General features: G+C 39.6%; 1 protein-coding gene across 1 annotated transcript in view; it reads left to right on the forward strand.

The window, feature by feature from the left end:
- Rorb (RAR related orphan receptor B) overlaps positions 1 to 25,946 on the forward strand; it is a 182,597-nt gene that overhangs the window by 109,273 nt on the left and 47,378 nt on the right. The window contains exons 2-3 of the mRNA XM_027406548.2: positions 18,667 to 18,752; positions 22,593 to 22,734. Of these exons, the coding sequence (XP_027262349.1) occupies positions 18,667 to 18,752; positions 22,593 to 22,734 (228 nt within the window). The remainder of the gene's footprint in view (positions 1 to 18,666; positions 18,753 to 22,592; positions 22,735 to 25,946) is intronic.

Raw genomic sequence — 25,946 nt, forward strand, 5'->3', positions numbered from 1 at the left:
AAAGCTATCCATGTAAACATGAGGTGGGGACCTTGAAAAGAGAGAGTGTGAGACATATATAATTCTTCAGTGTGTGAATGAGCAAGTATACACTCATCCATTCACAGACTCTGTACTATGCTAGACACAAGAGATATAGGAAGAGGGGGTTTTATTGCTAAGGAGCTTACACACAGGGTGAAAAGTAAGCATGTAAACAAGATTAATGACGCACTCCAGGACCAAATGGGTGGTAGAGACACAGGAGCCCCCTGTAGACAGATGGTCAGGAGACACTAAAAGGAGGTAGTGGGAATTGAGTTGAGTCATAAATTTGGGTAGCTGGAAAACAGTGGAGAAAGGCCTTAAGGAGGACAGAAGGAGGGAGAAGAGGCAGGAAAAGGACAAAGTCATGAAGCACTAGGGCTTTACAAAGAAAGAATGGCATTGCCTTAGGTTCACAGACAAGAACTTGAAGACAGCCTGTCTGTGTGAGGAAAAGCCCAGGCAAGGGAAAGAATGAATTTATCTTGCAGAGCCCAGAGAATCAAAAAGGGTTTTCATAAGAAAAGCAATGTAATGAGACCATAGTTCTAGAGAATTCCCATTTGCCCTTCTTTCCTCAACAAAAGCTGATTCCCTCCTTGCATGTGAGCTGTCATCTCCCACCCTGCACTGTGCATTAAGGGGACAATTCCTCTGTAATGGGATACATTTGATTCAGTTCCAGATCTCTCATACCCATTGCTTGAATGACCAGGCCAGGTCTAGAGTTCTTTTAAGATTCAGGAGGCTTGGAGAAGCATAAGATTTTGCTCATGGCATTTGATTCTCAGCCCTTATGAACAGTGCCTATAAACTCCATTTTCAATAAGCTAGGATTTGATCATTCATAAGTAGTTAACCGTGGTGAGAGGGAGGAGATGGCTCAGTTAATGACATGCTTGTTGAGTAAGCCTGAGCACCTGAGTCTGCGTACACAGGATCCATACAAAAAGCCAGGCACAACAGCACTAGGAGGTAAGGAAAGACAAGTGGATGCCTGAAGTTTGTTGGCTACCTCATATAGTCAAATCAACAAGCTTCAGCTTCAGTGAGAGACTCTCTCAAAAACTAAGGAAGAGAGCAATTAGAAGATGGGCAATGCTTGGTTTCAGTCTGTGGCTTCTGCATGAACATGCACGCACACATATAGGGGAAAAAGAGAGAGATTTTGAGTTTTAAAGAACCAATTCTGTCTCCACAATTAAACAATAACATATAGAATAGATGAATTAATTTAATTTCCCCCAAACCTAATTGCTTACTTAGCCACATTGGCTACAGGTCTTTCAAGAGTAAATTATTTTTGGTAGTATACAAAAAGCTAACAGTGACTGTAGAATCAATTAAGCGGGACTAAATCCATAGTCTTTAAGACTACACAGGCCCATGAATTTTTCCCAGGTGACTTGTACAAATAAAATTAATTGAATAGTGATTAACTAATCATCAATGTCGGATACATTAACCCATAAGAGATAACAGTCAGAATCCTAAATGCTTATTCCTGAGAAAAGCAAACCTGGGAAGATTATATCCAACTACGGTCACTGAATTGCAGCTACATTTCAGACATTGTTAAGCACTTTCACACTTACTCCTCATGTGAGTAGGTGCTCTGATCATTTCAGAAATATGTAGCCTCAGTCAAGCCTTCTTCTGAACATGCTGGAGGTTATGAGTGTCCACACTGACTGCAGCCTACGAGCTTCTTTGACTCTGGTTGAGAGAAACCCAGGTCTATGGGTACAAATATAAATATTTAGGAGGCTATTTGACAAAAAATGACCATTTAGCAGAATAACAATAGCAGGTACTGCCATGGGGCCTTTGACCTTTGCCATGGGATTTTGACTGGGATTACAGTACCAGGCATGAAATTGTCTTCTGCAGAGCAAGCCTCCAATTCAACCAGAAGGCAGGTATTACCCCCTTACAGCCATGCCACTATTTCACAAGTGGGCACATCTTATCTGGCAAGTTGGGTACAGAGCTGGTTAAGTGCATTTATATCTTTTCTCCACCAACAATCTGCATAGCATTGCCCAGAATCATGAAAGGTGTGTTGTGCAGCCAAAGTTCATGGTGTCTTTAGCAATAGGATCTTACCTTAATTATGGCGGGTAACCAAGAGCAATGGCAATAGCCTTGGAGACCTCTATGGCGCCCTCACCAATAATTCATAAAAAAAAAAAACTGAAATTTTTTTAACAGCTCATGTCTTCTGGGTGTGGCTCTGCCACCCATGCAGGGTTCCTCCCTTTGGGCTCATTTTTGTTGTTGTTGTATTTCAAATTTAGGTAACTAACTACTGGGTTTTTCATGATGTTTCCTCATCTATCTTTAATTTACATTAGCACATCCTCTATCCTACACTCTCCTGTACCCCCTCCCTCAGCTCCCAACTCCACTCTTTATCAACCCCCATTCCCCAGCAAGGCCCAGGGACCATCTTAGAAGAGGAGACAGAAAACACACTAAGAGCTAGAGGATGGGGATGAAAGCTGAGAAACGCCCTCTTTTAGACATGGCATGCCTGTCACTCTCATGAACTCACAGGGCAGCTGCACAGCATGTGTGCCATAGCAAAGGAGACCAAGGTTCCCACAAAGATGGGTAGAAGACCTGCAAGCCTCACCCCTTGCCCAGTAACAAGGGTTGTGAAGCAAAATTTCTTTCTGGGCATTTTCATCACTCTTATTTTACAAGAAGCAGCCCTGGGCTGCTCTGATACAATAGTCACTTAGACTTCAGGGTTAATGTGAAGTCCATGGCCTGGTACCGGGCTGTGTTGCACCTGAGCTGTAAGATATATTTTCTTCAACTGCAAAACGTCTATGTATCCCATTAATTATCTCCCATTAATTATCTCACAGACAGCCATAATCCAATACTGGGAAAGACAGGAGAACGATAATCCTTATCCATTAGAGTTCAGTAAAAAAGACAAAATAATTACAAACCGATTCTGAATGAAGTCTGTGCTGGACTCTCAGAGTCAGGCTTGCCTCAAGTTACTTGTCACATGCATATTGGATCTGGCTCCAACAGGATGAAAACAAAAGACACCTAAAGTACAGAAAGAATACACAGCTATGTGATTCGTGGGGAGGGCGCAAGGGTGTCTGAAACTGCTCTTTACAATTTAGCAAATGTACTCTGGGGTAAATATCAAGAAGAAGAAAGGATTTTCCTCTTCTGTCTGTTCCCGGTGTGAGAAAGCCTCTCTCGCGCCCTTGCTTAATGAAACGGCGCCATCGATGCCTCTAACTCTTCTTCCATCTAATCCCATTAATGCAGTCTGTTGGGACTCTGACTGGGATAACATAGGGGCAGTCCTCAGACCTCCAGTGAATCGGGTAGCATTTTTCAGTCAGGCTTTTCACTGCTCGGTCAGAATGTGTGAGAACCAGCTCAAAACTAAAGCTGACGCCACTGGTGAGTTGCACTTTTTCTTCTGTCTCTGACGTTTAGCCGTGTAAACCGTTCTTGGATGAGAAAACAAATGTTTAAAGACTCTAGGCAAAATAAAGGCATAGCTACGTGTGGGGACAATAAATTGTTTCTGATTTGGGGGTGTATTTAATAAACTAATCACCCAAGCCTAACTGACACTAGAGAAGAAGATGTCTATACATAAATATGGTCATATCCTGAGGTGAAATACTATGAACGCTTGTTTTGATCCCAAATTGAATTTTTTCATGTGCCACATCATGTTGGTGTTAGATTGACAATATAAACATCATTGGAGTAGTATTTTTAGCTTTAATTTTACCTTTTAACATTGCTACAATTATGACTGTGGTTACTTGATTTTTCTAAATGTTATTAGTTTGTATACTATGTAGAAATGTGTCACGTATAAGAAATCTTTTCAAAAAAAATTGTTTGGTCAAATGGTTATTAACAATATGATGAATTATGGGGTTGGGGAGTTTGTCTCTTACATCTAATTTTTTTGTTAAGTCAGGACATGCTTCTCTAAGCATATGGTATCTCATGAGTGGCTACTTCTGAATACCTGTTTTGAAAGCATGTCAAGGTAGAAATGACTTCTCGAATTTTTATGAGCATTAAATTGCCTCAAAGAGCAGTTGCAAACATTATAATATAAAAGATACAATTGTTCAAATAATTAAAAAAACTTTGCAATTGTTTTGAAACACCTACTAATCAAACTAAACCCCACATAACCATTCAGAACTTTATCTTTTTACAACTCACAAGGTCTTCTTAAAAGAAAACAGGCATTGGTTCTATTCTATGACTCACCACATTCAACACCTCTGTTCTTAAAGACTGGATTGGTGGAGGAAGACCTGACCAACGGATTTCAGTTCTGACATCAATGGAGTCTTTAAACAGCTATTTATCCTTACTACTGACAGATTTATTGAGGATAATGTTGCTATTGTTGTTTAGAAATTAATAACAGTGGACATATTAACGTGTATGTACTTAATCCTCTTTAGTTCTGAATGGCAATTAACAGTGACTCACTAGTGAACATGCATGATTCTTTCTCCCTATGTATTTTAAAAACATACAGCTACCTTTTGTTGTGAAATTACATAAAACATGTTTGCCTATGCAGACACATACACACACACACACACACACACACACACACACATATATATATATATATATATATATATATATAAAAGAGAACTAGGTATTTTTCTTTTAAAATTTTGTGAACCTACAAGATATATTCTAAATTAAAGGTGAAGCCTGAAGAAGATCAATCTTTCTCTAGACTACCTGGTGTCACCCTTAGCAATCTCTAGATCTCACCAATTTCTTCTCTAATATTTTCCCCAAAGACATAGATATCTCCTGCTTTAAAGGGAATTTGAATCTCTAAGCAAATGAAACAATAAAAAGTCAAGCATCTTCCTACCAAGGCAATCTATGCTTTAACATACAAATGCCTTAGTACAAATAAATAGTGTGAAAAACTCAAGCGGGGGTGGGGGACACCATATTCTCTCTGTTCAGATGCTATTTGTAGACTGTCAAGCATGGCTAGAAATAGCCCCCTGTAGGTAAAAACAGGAACAGTCCAAAGGAAGAAATCCATTAAAGCAGAATTTGAAAATCACATTCATTCTTACTACTTTTTGTGACAATAATGCAGAGTGATGTAACTGCAGGGGACAAGAAGGTATGTTCTCTTCTTGTTCAGGCACCAGCCAGCTTACATAAACATGGAGTAAAGCTGTTGAGGATTATGTGAGCATGCTGGATCTGATGAGCTCAAAAATAAGATAGCTCGGTCCTATCATATTTAGGATTATGCTGGTAATCGCCTTAGAGAAAGTGTGCAGTATCAGCAGAACAGCCCCTTCCGCCTTTGAAGGGGATAGCCTGACTGCAACTGTGTTGGGCAACAGGCCTTTGTGATATTTGTCATGGAGTAAAACTGTAAGATGCAACTTTTAGAGTCATATCTTATATGATCATTTGACCCCTGCAATAGTTTTTGGTGCTGTGTGCACATAGGAAAACTTCCCACTGGTTTCTCTCTCCCTCTGTTAAAGGCCACTTGTGTAACAGTGAACTAAATTCAAATATGCTGACCTCTAGCCTCAGAACTATTCTTGTCACTAGAGATGACAAGAATCAGGGTTCCCTTCAAGTCTCTGATTTTCCTCCATTTTGAGAGTCTACTAACAAGTCAGGGTCTGCTCTGCAAGTTTGTCATAACACAGATATCATGATGATATAACTCTCAATTGAAGATTTGTGATTATTTAGCCAATGTAGCATTACTCATGTTGGAAATGATGAAAACCCTTATAGATTATCCAAAATATAAAATCTTAAAATATGAGGTTTTGTATAAAGATCATTGGTATTAACTTCTTTCCTTCTCCCCCCTCCTCTAATTTCCCTCCCTCCTCATTTAATTAATGATCAAAACTCAAATTCCATGTCCAAACTCAAATCCAAATGAGAATTTTTATATTAATCAAGCATGTCCCTGTATCATTATTTTTTTAAGTATTCTTCCCCTTCTTTGGCTTTTGTGTTTCTTTTCTTACTTGTTATTTTTGTTGTTGCTGTTGTTACTTTGTTTTTTGAAGACTTGCTGTATAGACCATGGTGGCCTTGAATTCATGATCCTTCTATCCCCAGCTCCAAAGTGCTGATACTAGATGTCTGTAGCATATGCCTGGCTTTCAAGTATTCCTGGAAACCACATAATGTAAGGGCTATACCCTAAAACACAACAAATAATAAAATACAGGTTTGAATCACATGAAATTTCCAATATCAATTGATTTTTTTGCACAAAATGTAGCAATTTTATATGAGTCAACTTGATGTACACCAATTAATACAGATAAAGGAATGCATATTGATAATTTTAGAAATATCTTACTAATTACTTTGCATGTAATGCCATTAAAAAGGCCCCCTCAATAAGTTTACCTCATCTGGACTTTTTTTGTTTTGTTTTGTTTTTCAAGACAGTGTTTCTCTGTAGCTTTGCAGCCTCTCCCTCCCGGAACTCACTCTGTAAACCAGACTGGCTTCAAACTTACAGAGATCCACCTGCCTCTGCTTCCCAAGTGCTAAGATTAAAAGTGTGAGCCACCACTCTCCTGCCAACATTTATTCTTATAATTGACTTTTCCTCTTTCAACCTCTTTCCCTGTCCCTATACATTAATTTCTTAAAATTTCTCTTTGATTCCAAGGTCTGGCTCAAAGCCAGCTCAGCACTCGGGCTTCTCAGCTCTACCATGTTGAAGTCCTCATTTTTCTCTTTTCCAGGCTCACTTTTCAATTATCTGTCTGTTCTTTGCTCAGGTTTTTAGGTATTCTGCAAACAGAATATTTCTTTTGAAGAATAAATCTTGGTTTTGCATGTATCTGTGGTCTCAAACAAATCTCGATTGCTAAATTATGAATGTGTGTGTTTGTGTGTATGGTGGATGTATGTGCACATTTTCATTTGTGTGCATGCTCCAGTCGAAGATTGTATCAACCACTCATTTATTTTACTTGTTTTTTTATACTGGGCAGTTTTGAGTTTCCCAAATGTGTAACTGGAAGCTTGCTGACTTCTTTCACTTAACTTTATGCACTGGCATCTTCCATTGCATGTCAGTGTTGCTAATGGCTTGGTAGCTCTTTCACAGTGCCAAATTATATCCTACTCTTCCACTCAACTATTGAAATACATCTTGTTTCCCATTTGGGGAAAATATGTACATGTTCTTCGTGGACAAGAGGAACTCAGCTACCAAATACCAAGGAGCACAACTGCTGCTAAGTCTCACTTGGGATTTACAAAATGTGTCACACTGCCTTCCAAAATGGCTTTATCATCTTGCTTTCTCAGCAACAAATGAGAGTTCGTTTGCTCCACCTCCTTTCTAGCATTTGGTGTAGCTCCTAGTTTTTAAGAGTATAGCCTTCCTAATAGGTAGTTTGTAATTCAGTGATGCATGTAATACGTGGCATCTTTTAATGTACTTACTTGCCTTGTCTTTTAGGAAGCAGATCTTCAGATCTGTGGCCCATTCACTTTTAATTTTAGGAGTGAGTTGTATATTGTAAGCATATGTCTATTATTTGACCTATGTTTTTATAATATTCCCTCCAGTCCTGTAACTTGTATATCTTCATTCTCTCAATGCAATTTGGTTTCTAACACAGAAAAGGAGGGATTTTTCTATTTTCTGAAGAGGTGTTTTTCTTCTCTCTTAATTAATCTACAGGGAATAAACTATGCCTGGTCATTTTGGTCATCTATGGACTGTTACAATAAACCTTTCTGCCAAAAGCTGCCTGAGCCCCACCGCCACGTGTGAGCTTTACGCCAGCCGCCCGCCCGAGTTAGGCCCAAATAAATACACAGAAACTTGTATTAGGTTCAAAGCTGCTTGGCCAATGACTAGGATTCCTCATCTGTTAGCTCAGTCTCAATTATCATAAATCTATATATTTTATAAGTCTTATCTTATCGGACGCCTTATTGACGTCCCTCCTTGCCGGTGGATCACATCCTGCCGCTGGAGGAGAGGCGAACAGGAAAAAGGGACCCTTCCTGTTTCTCCTTTGCTTAAATATGAGTCTCCTTGCTATGTCACTTCCTGCCTGGATCAGCACTTCTCTACTACATTTCCCAGAATCCTCTTTGACTCCTAGTCCCGTCTACTTGCTGTCTCATTGGCCAAACAGTATTTTATTTAACAATCAATAAGATAAACATACACAGTACATTCCCCATCAATGGACCCAATTTGTAATTCTTTTCATTCCCCCATTCTCCTTTCTTGAAAAGGTGCTGCATAAACATAAGACTCTACTTCAAGTGTTCAACTAAGAAAAGATTTGGAAGAGAAGTTCTAGAATAAGAGAATTTTATATGCCACCGAAAGGATAATTTCTGATGTCAGTCAACAAGCACCATTCTTTTTTTTCCCCTCTGGTTTAATCTGGAGTTCACTGAGGGGGTGAAGCTGTCTGGCCAGCAGGACTCAGGAATAGTCTCTGCTACCCCAGCACTGAGATTATGAGCATGTGTCATGGCATTCAGGACTTGTACATAGGTTCTAAGGAGTAAAATTGGTTCCTGGTGCATACGAAGCAATCACTTTACTGATTAGGCCATCTCTCCAGCCCCTAGAAGACATTTTTAAAGATCATGACCAAAAGCAACTTGGGGAGTAAAATGTTTATTTGGTTTATGTGGCTTTCAATCAAAGTCCATCATTGAGGGAAGTCAGGGCAGGAACTCAAGATTGGAAAGGAACCTGAAGTCAAAAACCGAAGCAGAAATATAGAGGAGAGCTGCTTACTGACTTGCTCTTCATAGCTTGCTCAGCCTCCTTATAGTATCCAGGACCACCAGTTCAGGGGTGGCAACCCCCAAAGCAGACTGGCCCATCCACATCAATTAATCAAGAAAATGCTCCACAGATTTGCCTATAAGTGTTCTCATGGATGCATTTTCTCTGTCGAGATTTCTCTTTCCAGATAACTTTAGCTTGTGTGACATTGACAAAACTGGCTAGCACAGTAGATGACAAACAACAAGAAGAAAAACACATTGCTTGATTTTCCTATTTTCATCAAAAGAAATAAACTTTGTTCAATTCCATTTTTAAAATAGGAAAATGGTATTTTTAAAAAATCTCAGCTAGGCATTGTGATTCATGTCTATATGTCCAGACTCAGAGGCTGATCAAGGGAATTACAAGTTTGAGGATACACTTAGCTATATAGGAAATCTAAAGCTAGCCTGGACTACCTAGTAAAGAAAGAAAGGGAGGAAGGGAGGGAGGGACAGAGGAAGAGAAAGGACCAAGTAAAACAAGAGTTTAGATGGAGATGGATGAATTTGCAATGTGTTTGTTGCACAGCATGGAGATTTGAGTTCCAACCATGGAATCCATAAAGGAAGCTAGGCATGGGGTATGTGCTTGTAATCCAGTGCTGGGGCAGGGAAAAGTGCCAGGGAGTCACTGAAGCTCACTGGACAACTGTTATGGACAAAAACAAATTTTTAAAAATTAAAAACCCTAGAGATATTAAAACTTGTATTTTAAAAGAATACAAGAGTAGATTTAAAAATAGCAATAATAAGGATTTTCACTCAGCATTCAGAAAATGACCTCCATACTATAACCTGTTTAAAAGTATTGACAAGAACAACACTGAACTTATATTCAGTACAGTCCTCCCCCTTTACACATATATCCCATCTTCTAGTAGATGCTTAAAATAATGGTTACTACCAAGAACTGTATCTATTGTATTTTTCTACAAATGCATACCCAGTGTTAATTATTTGACTCATCACTGTGACCAAATAAATAACATAAATAGTTTGAGGAAGGAAAGATTTATTGGGGTTCATATTTTGACAGAATATCAGTGCAGGAAAGGCACAGTGGTGGCAAGTGGCTTCACCTCAACAGGTTTGAGAGGCAGTGGCTTGCCATGTGGTACTATCAGGAAACAGAGAACTCAAGGCCCTCCCCTGATACCCACTTCCTCCATATAAGTCCTAACTCGGTATACCACCAAATGAGGACCAAGTGTTCCAACACATAAGCCCATGAGGCCATTTCACATATCTATGGTAGACTTTAATTCATAAAGTAGAGACCATAAGATGTTCACTACAACTAAGAGTAAAAAATGGACTGTTTATAATATATAGATATTCTGACAATTGATCTAAAACTCAAGACAGCTACTAAATGATTAACAGGTGTGTAGAATATACAGTGTGTATACAGTAGGCAAAGATATGGTTCCATTTTTTTTTTCAAGATGGCATGTGACAGTGCCAAGTTGTTGTTGTTGTTGTTTTGCTTTTTTTTTCTGCTCAGGCAGCATGCAATTGAAAACTTTAAATTGTACATTTCTAGAATTTTCCACAATATTTTTGCAATATGGCTGTTGTCTTAGTTAAGATCTTACTGCTGTGAACAGACACCATGACCACAGACCACAGCAACCATTATAAACGAAAGCATTTAACTGGGGCTGGCTTACAGTTTCAGAAGTTTAGTCCATTGTTGTCATAGCAGGAAACATGGCAGTGTACAGCAGACTTGATGCTGTAGAAGGAGCTCAGAATTCTACATCTACATCTTTGAAACCTCAAAGACCACCCCCTAGTAACATACTTCCTCCAACAAAGACACACCTACTCCAGCAAGGCCACACCTCCTAATCATGCCATTCCTTGGGAACCAAGTATTCAAACACATGTCCTTGAGTAACTGAAGTAATGAAAAGTACTCTGTGGGGTAAGAGAGAATTTCTGTAATTGTTTTTATTCTTTTGTGCTAATTGCTATTGTTATTTGTTGGTTTTGTTATCTGTTTCTTTTGTTTCTGTCCTTTAATCAGAATAACAAGAAGCTCTATGTGGGTAATTATAATCTGCTACATAAAAGGCAAACCAGTCTGTTACGATAAATCTTTCCGCCAAAAGCCACTGAGCTCCACCGCCACGTGTGAGCTTTACACTAGCCGCCCGCCAGAGTTAGGCCCAAATAAATACACAGAAACTTGTATTGGGTTCAAAGCTGCTTGGCCAATGACTAGGATTCCTCATCTGTTAGCTCAGTCTCAATTATCATAAATCTATATATTTTATAAGACTTGTCATATCGGATGCCTTATTGACGTCCCTCCTTGCCGGTGGATCACATCCTGCCGCTGGAGGAGAGGCGAACGGGAAAAAGGGACCCTTCCTGTTTCTCCTTCGCTTAAATATGAGTCTCCTTGCTATGTCACTTCCTGCCTGGATCAGCACTTCTCTACTACATTTCCCAGAATCCTCTTTGAATCCTAGTTCCGTCTAACTTGCTGTCTCATTGGCCAAACAGTATTTTATTTAACAATCAATAAGATAAACATACACAGTAATACATTCCCCATCACCAGTCCCTGTGTGATCCCCTTACAACTCTCCCTTAAAAATAAAAATCACTCTGCCATTGTCATGCATCCATATCATTTCTTAATCTAGTTTCCAGTAACATGAAGTGTAAGGAATTGTAAAAATATAAAACAAAACCTATCCCTAAGTCATTTAAGAGGTATTTATCAACCAAATGGAAGAAGAGTCTGTTACTGGAGATTTCTTGTCCCACCAGGTCCCACTGCTCCTCTCAGCCACAAAGAAACACACAAACACTATATAAATTATAAAAACATTGGTCTAGGGCTTCATACCAGCTTGCTCTGTCTTAAGTATTAACCCATTTCTATAAATCATGTATCATGGTCTTGGCTTACTGCAGAATGCCCAGACCTGCTACTCCTTTTCAGCCACATGGCATCTCCTCATAGTCCCTCTCTTCCTACCTTTCCCAGAATTCTCCTAGTCTCCTAGTCCCGCCTATCTTCCTGCCTCTATTGGCCAAACAGTTTTTATTCATCAACTAATAAGAGAAACATATATACAGAAGGACATGCCCCATCAAGAGTCCACCTCCCAGAGAATTAGAATAGAGTTCAAGGAGGCAGATGTGAGGATGTTCTAGTAGAAATTCAAGTTCTCTGAATCCCATAAGCATGACACCATCTAGCATGACATAGGGTACACATTCCAGACCCTGTGTGCACCACCCACTCTGACCACCCATCCTTAAGGCTATTGTCTGGTTAATTTCAGAGTGGAAATGAGTCTTTTTGTTTGTTTGCTTGTTTTGTTGTTGTTTTGGGGTTTTTTGTTGTTGTTTTACCCTGTTTGATATGTTTTTATTTAAATTAGAAACAATCTTACTTTACATATCAATCCCAGTTCCCTCTCCCTCCCATCCTCCCATGCCTCCTACTATCCCTCCACCCCCATCCCACTCCCCATCCACTCCCCAGTGAGAGTGGGGTCTTCCATGGGGGATCATCAAAGCCTGTCACATCATTTGGGGCAGGGCCTAGGCCCTCTCCCATGTGTCTAGGCTGAGAGAGTATCCCTCTATGGAGGAATGGGTTCCCAAAGTTCATTCGTGCACTAGGAAAAAATACTGGTTTCACTGCAAGAGGCCCCATAGACTGCCCAGGCCTCCTGTCAGCCAAGTAGAACTGAGTCTTTTTTTTTTTTTTCTTTTTTCTTTTCTTTTATTTTATTAGTTCAAATTAGGAACAAGCTTGCTTCACATGTCAATCTCTTCTCCCCCTCCCTCCTCTCCTCCCCAACATCCCACCTGCCCCTAGCCATCCCCACTCCTCTCCCCAGGCAGGGTAAGGCACTCAAAAGGGGCTCCCCAAAGTCTACCACATCATCCTGGGCCAGGCCTAGGATGTAGAATTACCCCATGTGTTCAGGAAGTAGAACTAAGTCTTAAACATGCCTCCATCATTATAATCCTTTGGGTTGACTTGTCATGTGACCGCAGAAGATTTCACACTAAAGAGGTGGATACTTAAAGGTCTGTCAGGGATAGAGGGGACGAGCACATAGATTTTTAACTTGGATTTGTCACAGATGGTAGATGAGATACAATTTGGGCAGATGACATAAGACATGGGCTACTGAGACCATCTGCAAAAGGATTTTTAACCAAAATAGTCATCTTTATTGGAAATTTTTACATGTGTAAATTGTGTTTCACACCGACATTAAGAGAGTTAATTGCTCTGTCCACTTTTAGCTTAACTGCAAAGTTATGGGAAACAGAAACTAACAGGCAAGCCCAGCACCCAGGGGTACAGCCTGTGTTGTGTAGGGAACCCAGAGCTCAGCCTGCTAGATGCATCAGAAAACAAAAGACACTGTCAAAACATGATCCCAAAGCCAGAAAACTCAGTTACTGGTTGTTTCCTACCCAATTGACCTTACCCAGGGTTTTGTGCCTTTCAGGTGGTTTGCATGGTAGAGAAAATTACTATCTAGTAGATTGATTCATTTAATTCTTAAAAACCTTATTAGATCAAAACCACCAGGAGCCTCATCCAAAATATATTACTCTGACAATTCTGAAAATTCTGTTTCTTTTTTCACACCAAATATGATAAATCAGTAATTCCTAAAACCTTTTTTCAGAAAAATAACAGTATGTCACATCTATCCCTCTTTTATACTGAAAAATAAAAGGAAGTCTGGGACTACAGTTTTGAGTCCATTTAGACAACATAGAAAACAAAAGGCAAGGGTTGGGGAGATGACTCCATTGATAAGGTGATTGCTATACAGCATGGGTACCTGGGTTCAGATCTCTAGCACCCATGGAAACGCTGAGCACAGTAGAGGCACACATTCCCAGTTATGCAAAATAGGAACCGGCAGATGTGGGAACTTGCTGGTCAGCCAGTTTAGCTGCAGGTTCAGTAAAAATCCCTACCTCAAAAAAACAAAAAACAAAAAACAAAAAAATGTGGAAAGCAAGAAAGTAAGACACTGTTGACTTCAGTCTTTTACATGCAAATGCATTTGTGTGGACACCCACACATACATTGACCATACATGCATACCACACACACACACACACACACACACACACACACACACACAAAGAAGCAGAGCCTTACCCTTGCTGCAACATAGAATGCCCAGAATATAAAAATGGCCAGGCTGGGAGTTGGGAGACTTGGATAAGTAGGAATGGAAAGCTTCAAGATTATGTACAGTAAAATGCACCACTACCCCCAAGCATAAAGTACCTGGCAGGCTCAACATCACTGCCTTCCTGAGGGATGCTTTTTAAGAGTCAAAGTATTTTTCTGAGCCATTTTCTGGTTAACTCATTAGCCTGAATTGGTTTTCTGACCTTAACACCTGCTGTAACCAGCAGGGGCTTGAATGGGGCAGAACTAAAGAGGTGCATATTTCAATAAGCAGGAAAAACTGAGACAAAGATTTCCTGCAAAGTTGGCCAGGAGTCTCTGGGCAAGGAAAAGGCAAGAGGGACTTAATAAACTGCACAAAATAAAAACTGAGTAAAATTTCTCTATCTCTCAGGCCATTCTAGATCCTCTAAATTTGTTTCTCAATGAGTTTTGCACTGAAAACTTGATGATAGATAGATAGATAGATAGATAGATAGATAGATAGATAGATGATAGAGACAGATGATAGATAGATAGATAGATAGATAGATAGATAGATAGATAGATAGATAGATGGATAGATGATAGGCAGACAGATGACAAACAGGCAGCAGACAGGCAGATGATAGGTAGATAGATGATCGATGGATAGATGGATGGATAGATAGATAGATAGATAGATAGATAGATAGATAGATAGATAGATAGATAGATAGATAAATAGATGATAATAAATCTCCATGAGTCAAGGAAAAGTGCCAAAGACCAACCCTCCTCAGTTTCCTCCTCCTATCTTTCTTGTAATAGCTGGTGAGATCCAAGCATCCACATCCCCCTATGCTCAGCTTGAAGCAATGATAGAGAACATGGTACTAGGTCTGCACAGTGCAGTTCCAAGGGAGGCCAAGTAGTTGCCCTTAGCTAGACACTTGTAAACAGCAAGCACTGAGCAATGATGTAGTCTAGTATCCTAGGTGGTGTCTGAAAGCCTGGCTTGAAGATATGCTGTACGCAGTATAAACTGTAAAGCTGCAGCTCAAAAATGGGATTTTAATGAGGAAAAAGAAAGTAGCTAGTACTTTAAATGATTCGGACTTATTTTCACTTCTAATAAACCTCAGACTTTTCCTGCCAAAAGAAAAACAGCCATAAGATTTCTAGATGAGAACTTTTTCTCCCACATAATAACACATATATACATTATAGGTGGCTTCTTTCTCTTTAAAAATGCTATTAAAATGTTTGTAGCTCTACAGGATTACATGTAGAGCCAAGGTTATGAATATGTATAAATATGCAGATGCTCTATTGAATGTTCCTTATCTCATTTGTATTTCTGAAGATGTATAAGATAACCTTTGTGTCTTTCAAAAGCATCTTCCTACACCTCAGGGAGCAAATTACCTCTATTTTCATTTCCTTTAAAGTTAGATCATTTTATAATTAAGAATGTATTGAAGCAGATTCTCCAACATGTAAGCTACTCCCTGGGGAGTAATTTATGCAAAGAGAGTTTCTGACTTAATATCATATAAGCCAAAAACTATTCAATAGCTACCTGGGATTATTTTAGTCATTTATAGTAACTATAAATAACCCACTGTTTGAAATGCTATTGTTAAACTGAAATCCATAGTACAAATTAAGTCATAGTGTGATTCACTGAATTATTTTTAAAATATATTTAATAAAGATGCAATAATACATCAAATTGTGCTTCTTTTCCAAAATCATTAGAACAAAAATCAGTTAATGGGTATGGTGATGGTGGTGATGTTGATGGCAATGATACAATGATAACCTTGTTCAGAAAATACCCATTTTGTCCTCACAATTCTATGAAGTTTGTTGATTAATACTATATTTATAAGTGACAAAATGTGAGTTCAGAAGTTTTATCTTAGCTATGACCCTAATTAATACATTAAGAAAAGCAACCTAGGAGGTCAAATAAGAATAAAGCCAAACCTCCTATATCCCCATCCCCAAATCCTGAAATCACTCCAGTCATTTTGACATCTCATCCCCAAATCCCTGCCTTAAACTTTTCATCTTACAAAAGAGAGAGAGAGACCATTCAAATTTCTGTAGCTTATTTAATTTTTAAAAACTTAAATGTGTTATCCTAAGGCTAAGTATTACGTTTGTTATGGAAAGTAATAACAAAAGGTGGTAATGCTTTCCACTTATTTGTTTTGTCTATCTGAAAGTAGAAAACTATAGCACCGTATGCAAGTGTCAGCTTTATGTACAAAGCATTTTGAAGGATATTTTGCATAATTATTTTAAATTGGGAAAGGAAATAGCAGATCTTTCTAGTGTGAATAATTTTAACAACTCTTTAGAGTACTATCAAACACAGGAATTGCTGCATTCTAAATACATAACCTACAGGATGACAAAACGGTCCTTCTAAGACATTATGCATTCAGGTGCCTGTGAGACACCACAGAAAAGTGCATGTGTCCCAGTCCCACACCACACCGTACTCCATAAATGTCCCCGTTTCTGTTCCAAGTCCAAACCTAACTCTCATGCATGCTAGACAAGTGCTCACCACCCAGCCACATCCTTAGCCTCAATGTCACCATTTCAGTCAGTCCTATCACTTTGTCTCACTTCCAGTTCTTAATCAGCTTCCCTTTTCCTTATCTTTCAGCGTTTAATCTCACCTCTGCCTCTGAACCACTTTTGTACTTGCTTCTTCCCCTCCCTTGGTCCTACTATACTTCCTATGCTGCCACCACCTAAGTCTGGTCAAGAATGCCCTTTCATTGGTCCTCTGCTTTTCTCTGGCTAGCTTGCCAGACTCTGAGGTTCTCCCTTCACATCTCATGTAGGGGTTGGTTGGGGACTGCATTTAGGATTTTGCTCACACTGGGCGTGAACTCTAACATGGAGCTACATATAGACTTCTTTTCACCATTTATTTACCCTTCATTTTGTCCATTCCTCGTGGCAAATAGGATCAGGCAAAACTCCCCTGCCTAACTCCAGCAATTCCAAATTCTGGTGTCACATTTCTATGCAGTCATGTGACCCAAATTTCCCTTAAAGCCAATTGCTCTGTATGATAGTCAGCCACAGTCATACGTGACCTCTGACCTGTTTTCATTCAATGCCCCTTGTCATTCTCTTCAACCTAACCAAATTCCACACAATCTGCAAAATGAACTGTCTTCCCGATTAGACCTGCAGTAATCTGGAGTGATTGGAATGTTGCCTGTCCAGAGGTAATTATCCTATCTTATGCTAGCTTTGGCCCCCTGGATACCCATTCTTTTTGCACCACTGTGTCAGAACTAACATCCTAAGACTAATAGATAAAACTCCATTAATTTAGCAGACCACTAGCTTCCACTAACCTGAAAGCTCAAACTGTCATCAGGCAGCATCTGAGACCCATAGAAAAGCTTCCCCCATCTTGCTGTGGCCACCTCTCTGATGTACCTATCAATATATTTCCAACTTGCCCTGATTTATGACTTTCTTTGTTCTGTAGAACAAACTATAGAACTTTATGAAACTCTTAACACATTTCAACATTGGATTTGGGATAACCTAAACCTATGACCTGGGTCATGGTCACTCTAATATGCCCCAAAAAACATTATACTGTTTAAAAAACAGTATAAGAAACCTCTTCATTCCCAGTGAAGTTAAATGCATGTTAATTTCATATATAACTTTTTCTGATTTCTTCATTATTAACTTTTTATTCATGAGACTATCAAGATCATTACCATATCTTCTCTTGAGTCATCATGTTTCAGTATCTTTGCAAACATTAAAGTGTGCTCAGTTACTGTTTGGTTGATTCATTTACAGTATTTTCACAGAGATGACCAGTCCATCCAGCTACACAACATGTAACATCACCATATACAACACTCCAGTCTTGTTTTATGTAGTTATTTAAAATATTATTGAGATAAGACCATGTAAAAACTCCCAAAGACCTCCTATTTCAAATGTAAGATCAGAAATGGAAAGGCTTGAGTTCACAGGTTTTTTCTGTCATGTTATTTTAAGGAAGACAAGCTTTAAAAGGGAAAAAAAACGTTGAAAGCAGGAGCAAACATCTGGTCTCTAAACATGCATATGTGTGAGCGTGTGTGTGTGGGGGGGGTCTGTCTGTCTGTCTGTCTGTCTGTCTGTCTGTGTTAAATTCAGTTTGAAAAACAAAGAGTGATAAGTGGATGTCTTTTCCTAACAGTAATTCTCAATATGTGGGTAATGACCCCTTTGGGGTTGGACAACCCTATCACAGAGATCCCCTAAGACCATCAGAAAACTCAAATTATTCATAACCATGGCAAAATTACAATTATGGTGTAGTAATGAAAATAATTTTATGGTTGGAGTCACCACAACACAAGGAACCATAGTAAAGGGTCCCAGATTCATGAAGGTTGAGGACCACTGCCTTAGAAGAAGGTTAGGAAGGCCATTCAAATAGTAATGATGACCCCAAACCATCACTCTCATCCAGCATCTTCTGTTAACATCTAATACAAATATCTTGGCAAGAATAGGTAAGTCTGAACATAGAAACAAGAATAAGAAAAGAAGACAATTATGGACATTCAAAATGCCTTTTTTTTTTATTCTTTCAGCACAAATTGAAGTGATACCATGCAAAATTTGTGGCGATAAATCCTCTGGGATCCACTACGGAGTCATCACGTGTGAAGGTTGCAAGGTAGGGACTTCTATATTGTGGTCACTTGCTGAGGCTTTAAAGAAGACATACACTGAGGGATGTTTGTGCCTGCTGCTGACATTGGCTGAAGAGATGCCTCATAGGTTAAGAACAGGAGTTGCTCTTCTAGAGGACCTGAGCTCACTTCCCAGCCCCACAAAATGGTTCATAGCCATGTGCAACTCCAGTCCAAGGGTATCTGATACTCTCCTATGACCTCCTTGGGTACTGCACACACATAGTATACAGACATACATGCAGGCAAAACACTCAGACACTTAAAGTATAAAAATAGTAATACAAAATTTTAAAACACTGGGCGTTATAAATAGACTCTAGATCAGTCCAAAGTCGTCCTCACCCAAATCTTAATTTTTCAATGAGTTCCTGAAGTATAAACAAGATCTTACTTTGATATATGCCACTGATCTAGATATGAAAAAGAAACTGGCCAAAAGCACAAAACTTTTTTTCACATTCTGTCCAGATTCCATCAACCCATTGACAAACACATTCCTGTGAGTAGGGTGTTTGGAAAATACAGGACTAAGGGAGTAGTCCTGAGATAATCAAAATCTGAAAATTAAGAATAAGTAGTCTAAACGAAAGAAAAAGTGAGACTAGCAAGTGGCACTCAAAACAGTTCTACAATATGTTTTAAAGGGATGGGCATAACCAGAACAAACTCATGTGCCATATGTAGGGGAAACAGTAGATGCTGGCAATATGCAGACAAGGTGAATCATTTGTTTGAGTTCAGTAAACTGAGAAAGACGCAGCATAGCCATGGACTCTAGGATTCAATCAGAATCTTAGGAGACTTTTAAATGTAAACAGGATAAAACAGATTATAACTGCCAAAATAGCACTACTCTTCAAAAATTGATGGTGGCTTCACAAGTCTCAGAAAATGTAGTACTTGACACTGGAAAAGTAGAAAATAATATCAAAAGAAATAAGTGAAGATGATATGAGAAAAGAAAAATCAACATAGTGGAAGGATCTGGAATGGAGATGATCCATAGGTAAAGCTGAAAAGATGGCCCTTTATTTTATTCCTCTACAAAGCTAGAATTAAGAGTGATGTATCACCCACTATCATGTCAATTTTTAGTTCCATCAATGAGAAACAATAAAGCAAATAAGAAGTTGGCTGCTTCTTAAGATACTTTCTCTGGGTAGGAAGACAAATAGCTTTTGTCATAAGCATTAGTAAGTTTGTACTGAGAGCTCTTTCTCGTGAAGGCATTTCTACAAGCTTGTTCTGAAGGTTTAAGAGCCCTAGTCTAGTTTACAACATATCCACTTAAGTTGTTTGTATATGAATGCTGCATGCTCATTATTTCATCATATAAGGCATTTGGAAAATGTCAGACTTCAAGCTGCAGAGATATAGTCATGTTAAGAAGCAATTTTGAACCATAAACTCTTAAATATTGGATAAACATAACCCAACATGTCAACAGCAGGAACAAGTGGTTAGACTCCTGTCATCTTTTCAATCCGTCGTCAAAGAAATTATGCAGTCACTAGGAAGCATATTCTGGGGTTTTTGTCAAACTGGCTACACATCACATGACTTTTATTTATTTCATGAAAGAACCCACATGTATAAATATGTTACAAGTTTCTCCAGTAGAAATCCCATTCAAAATCAGATGTCAATGTCAGCACGTTCAACTATCAACCTCCCTGAGTTATTATAATTATGCTCCGGAGTCAACATACACAACCATTTTAAACATCAATTCAGCTCACAAAGTTATTCAGTTCCTATTCATTCAGTAAAATGTGAAGCAGAATTTATTTTTCATGCCAAAAATCTCATTTGCAATAATGAGCAACAGATAAGCAAGAAATGACTCATAATTAATGTCAAATTGGCTGTAAATTAGGGCTTGTGGCTGTGACTTCAGAACATCTTCCCTGCCAACTCTTTTACTAAGTGGCACTCCAGTATCCAAAGATAAAATCCATGTGATTCTTCTTAGAAGGTAAATTCCAAGGCGCCTGTAATCAGCACCAGGACACTGCAATGACGCTTCCTCACAGCTATCTTAGTATATAACACAGACGTTTCAGCCCCTGGGGACTTAGATGTGATCCTGTTTCCAGAATCCAATCAAATTGAATTCATGGAGCTTTATTGTGCAATCACCAGTGTAGTGAACAAGCACCACAAGTGAAGATGTAGGGGTGAACCTTCTTGAGTGGATCTGTGCTTAAACCACAAAACCAACTGGAATCTCTCTCCAAGGGGTCGTTGGCCACACGGCCATCCTAAGGTTCCTTTTGGCCAGCAAAGCCACTTCACCGTGCCAAACTAAGCAATACTGAAATCCAAGACAAAACCAAAATCAATAGTATCAATCCTATCTTTCTTTAAGCTGTTAAGAGCTTTCACACTGATACTGATTTTTAACACTTCATTGAAACATTCCCTTTTCCTAAAGCCTTTATTTTTAATCAACTATAAATTTCACATCCAAGTTGGTCTTTTTGCATGCTTTATTTCATCTGCTTCATTCTCCTGAGGAAACATGGGTGTTTGAAAGAACTTTGGGGCTCTATTTCAATCCTCTTGGAGGTTTTTTACTTCCAAGAGGTAAAGTTAAAGGGCTATCTTTCTCTGTGATTCTTTGTAATACTTCTATTTAGACCATCACTTTTCTGGTGGCACTTTTCCCTTTCACTGTTTTGCTGTAGGCATTTCGAGAGTAAGCAGTGATTGGGGAAACTGATTACCTGGGGGAATGAACAGAGAATGCTAACTGTCATGTCTCTGGGGGAGATGTTTAGTTTTCCTTACTATGTTTTCTTCATAAGGAAACTAAGGGAGGTTGGTATCCAAAGAATTAAAAATAACAAGAAACCCAGCTACAGATGTCAAGCGGCCATGTGCAGTCAGTTGTAGCTCTTCTACACCAGAAGAACCTAAACCAACATGAAATAAGAACTTATATCCTATAACCTAAAAGCAGGCATTTGTTTATTGCCTGTTTTATACCAAAGAAATCATACTTAGAATTTCTTTGACTCAAATGGATTTATGATAAGATATACCACAGGTTTCAAAAGCAACTTGCTGCACAATGTGATGGTGTATAATCCCAGCACTGAGGAGGCAGAGACAGGCAGATCTCTATGAGTTCAAGTCCAACCTGGTATACAAAGCCAGTTCCAGGACAGCCAGAAATACCAAAGTTGCATGGTAAGGCTCTGCCTCAATAAATAAATAAATAAATAAAATAAATAAATAAATAAATAAATAAGAGCGAGAAAGAAAGAAAGAAAGAAAGAGAGAGAGACAGAGAGAGAGAGGGAGAGAGAGAGAGAGGCATTAACACTTTCTGGACAATGGTTTTTTTTTCAGATTTGGAAAGACATTTTAGAATGTAGGCAAAATGGGGCTAATGCTGAGCCCACACTCCTTTGACGCTGTGCCTCCTACCAATACCCACAGCCTTAGTTCAAACCCAAGCCCATGTCTCCACCAGACTTTGACATGCCTCTTTGATGTTCCTTCTCTGTTGTTCCTTTGGGGTAGAACTTTTTCTCTCAAAGAAATTCTTTCAGTAAATATTGAATGAATGAATGAATGAATGAATGAATGAAGAATGAACTAACAAACGAACGAACAATTGAAGACAGATGATATCGCATGTCCATAAATACGCCCATATATTCTGCTCAGAATTATCTATAAGCTCTCCAAGAAGCACTCAAGAACTTTTGAAAGATTAAACTCAGTTATACTCCTTGTATAAAGTCTATCAGTGTATATGCTAATGTTGCCCTTTCTCTGAGTCTCCTGCCCTCGCTTTCTCTTTTCGTCTCTAGGGATTCTTCAGGAGGAGCCAGCAGAACAATGCCTCTTACTCCTGCCCAAGGCAGAGAAACTGTTTAATTGACAGAACCAACAGGAACCGTTGCCAACACTGCCGACTGCAGAAGTGTCTTGCCCTAGGAATGTCAAGAGATGGTAAGGCTCTGCCTTCCTATTTCTTAGAGTTTTCAAATGGATGTTTGGCTAGAGGCTATTCAAGCCACTGAAAGAGTTTTAACTGTGGGAGTTGGGGATATGAAGAAAAGAAAACCAGAGTGCTGGTCATGAATTAAGAAATAAAGCAGGAACATATCAAATGTAGAACTGCCTGAGAAATAAGAAGAAAAAGGAGGGTAATGGAGGTTTGGAGAGCAGCCTATGCTATCTAGGTTAAGTGAAGACCAGGTTAAGGCTAGATAGCACATGACTACCTGGCCATATTTTCTGGGAAAGAGGGCTTTCCTGGGATGTGAGACTTTCAGGGCTAAAGTTAGAAAGCCCTAGGTTAAGAGAAGCCATGCACTCACCAGAGCTGTCTGATGTATACAGTCACTTAGTGTATGGACATACTAGGAGCAGAACATGTCTCCCTGGGAAGTGAGGCTACTCACTACCTGTTAATAAATGCCCAGTGAGAGACCTGGACTATTCTGATAACGAAGAGGGCACATGCATTCAGGGGCCCTGTGTTTCCACTCATTAGATGATAGAGTGTGTGTTTCTCCTCCACACACAACCAATTGCTTAGATTCATGATGCAAGATGAAAAGTTCAAGCATGGTAAACAAAGAATTGTGCTTCTTTTTTTTTTTTCACTCTTAGTCTTTCACACACATTCTTATACTATAAACATTAGCCCCGGCTTTCTTATGGCAGCATTCTGTGTTATAAATGGCCTAGTATCATGAGCAAATCCCACTAGCATCGGGGCTGATAGGGATTTATCTGTTCCAGTAAGTGATGGTAACAGATGGTACTGAAGAGCCCTAAAGTTCTACAGCTATGGTTTTTCATTTTGTCTAATCAGGACTTGAGAATGAGCAGTGTAGTATCACCTACCACTTATTGTTTAATTTTTATTTTAATTAGAAAGAAGATTATTTCACATGTCAATCCCAGGTCCCTCTCCCTCCCCTCCCCCCCCCCAACTAACACCCTACCTATCCCATACCTTTTCTGCTCCCCAGGGAGGGTGAGGCCTTCCGTAGGGGGTCTTCAGAGTCTGTCATATCCTTTGGGATAGGGCCTAGGCCCATCCCGTGTGTCTAGGCTCAGGGAGTATCCTTCCTTTTCAGATGGGCTCCCAAAGTTCATTCCTATGCTAGGGGTAAGTACTGATCCACTACAAGGGGCCCCATAGATTTCTGAGGTCTCCTCACTGACACCCACATTCAAGGGTCAGCCCCATGCTGGTTTCTCAGCTATCAGTCTGGGGACCAAGAGCTCTCCCTTGTTCAGGTCAGTTGTTTCTGTGGGTTTCACCAGCCTGGTATGAACCCCTTTGCTCATCGGTCCTCCTTCTCTGCAATTGGATTTCAGTTCAGTTCAAGGTTTAACTGTGGGTGTCTGCTTCTACTTCCATCAGCTGCTGGATGAAAGCTATGAATTAGGCATATGAATTAGTCATCAATCTCATTATCAGGGGAGAGCATTTAAGGTAGCCTCTCCTCTGTTGCTTAGATTGTTAGCTGGTGTCATCTTTGTAGCTCTCCAGACATTTCCCTAGTGCCTGATTTCTCTGTAAACCTAAAATGTCTCCCTCTATTATGGTATCTCCATTCTTGTTATCTTCTATTCTTTCCCTGACTCAACCTTTCTGCTCCCTCATGTCCTCTGCATCCCTCCTCTTCTCCCCTTCTCATTCTCCTAGCTCCCTCCCCCCTCTTCCCGTGCTCTCAATTTGCTCAGGGGATCTTGTCCCTGGCCTCTTCTCCAGGGGACCATGTATGTCTCTCTTAGGGTCCTCCTTGTTTCCTAGCTTCTCTGACAGTGTGGATTGTAGGCTGGTAATCCTTTACTCTATGTCTAAAATCCACATATTCCCAACTACTGACTCAGCAAATCCTAGCAAAATGCTTTAGCAGTAGTACAGGAGCCAGGGTAAGATGTCCTCACACCTCCCTCAATGATGCAGTAGTGTCTTCACTGTGGTACACACACTTGCTGTCTGCCACTTACGTGTGGCTCTTACTTCACCACATCTGGTCACTGGAACATCGTGGCTGCTGGCAAACAGATTCCTTACTATTCAAATCATTGGCTTTCTATCCTTTCCTGCATTATATGAGCAGACATCAAACTCGAGGGTTACAAATTTACTCAAATCTACCTTGTCAAAGAAATAAAGAAAAACGAATGCATCTTAAATAATGCATACATACTCCTGTGCTGCAAAGTGGCAAAAGTGCGTAGGAGTAGATACCACATATCTTGAATTTTCTCCTTCCTGATGTATATTCATTCTGTTTGTTATTTTGGTTGGTTGCTTGACTATTGAAATAGAGTCCCAGTCTATTGTCCAGGCTGGCTTCAGACTCCAGGCTGTGTAGACAAGGATGGTCTTCGTGCCTCACCCTCCCGAGTCCTGGGATTACAGGCCTGTGCCCCCATGCCTGGCTTCTGATTTTCTGTTAACTGAGCTCTACAAATCAACCCTCAGAGGAACTATTTGGAGAGAAATGAGTAGACTGAATCAGACTTCTAATACAAAGTTTAGATCCCTAAAGGTGCTAGCTTATCTCCAACACTGAAAGAGGTAAACTGGGACAGGTTTGACTAGTACAAAGCAGGTAGAAACCTATAGACTTGGAGACTTAAAGACAGTAAGAAGACAATTTCTAAATGACCCCAGAGTCACATGTGATGTTTATGCAGCTGGAGTCTCCAAATCACCTGTTCGGGGCTTTGTTGACTCGCCACTGGAGACCTTACCCTTTCTGAGGAGTGGATGGGGGTGAGGAGAGCAGCAGGAGGTGGGCAGGGAGGGGAATCTGTGGTTGGTATGTAAAATGAATTAAATTTAAAAGAACAAACCTATTCAGTTCTCGAGCAGCAGGAAGTAGAAATCTTTTGATGGAGCAATGACTTTTTAATTCCAATCACCCTGAAAACATCTCTTCTACTTAGAATCCCATACTGTAGACAACAGTGACATGATTTCTGGCCCTCCTACACAGAAGTGTCCTTTGCTAGTGTGAGGCTGAAGTGAGGGTTAAACATGTATTAGATATTGATGCTGTCATCCTGGTTATTTGTAAATCTCTTGCAATGTATACAGAATCATGCTGGTTTTTCTTAAGACACGGCAGTTTAACAAAAAAAAAAAACTGTCTCTATACGCAAGTGAATGTCATTAGCAGAATAAATCA

Source organism: Cricetulus griseus, chromosome 3, assembly GCF_003668045.3.
Source record: "Cricetulus griseus strain 17A/GY chromosome 3, alternate assembly CriGri-PICRH-1.0, whole genome shotgun sequence".
Lineage (NCBI taxonomy): Eukaryota > Metazoa > Chordata > Mammalia > Rodentia > Cricetidae > Cricetulus > Cricetulus griseus.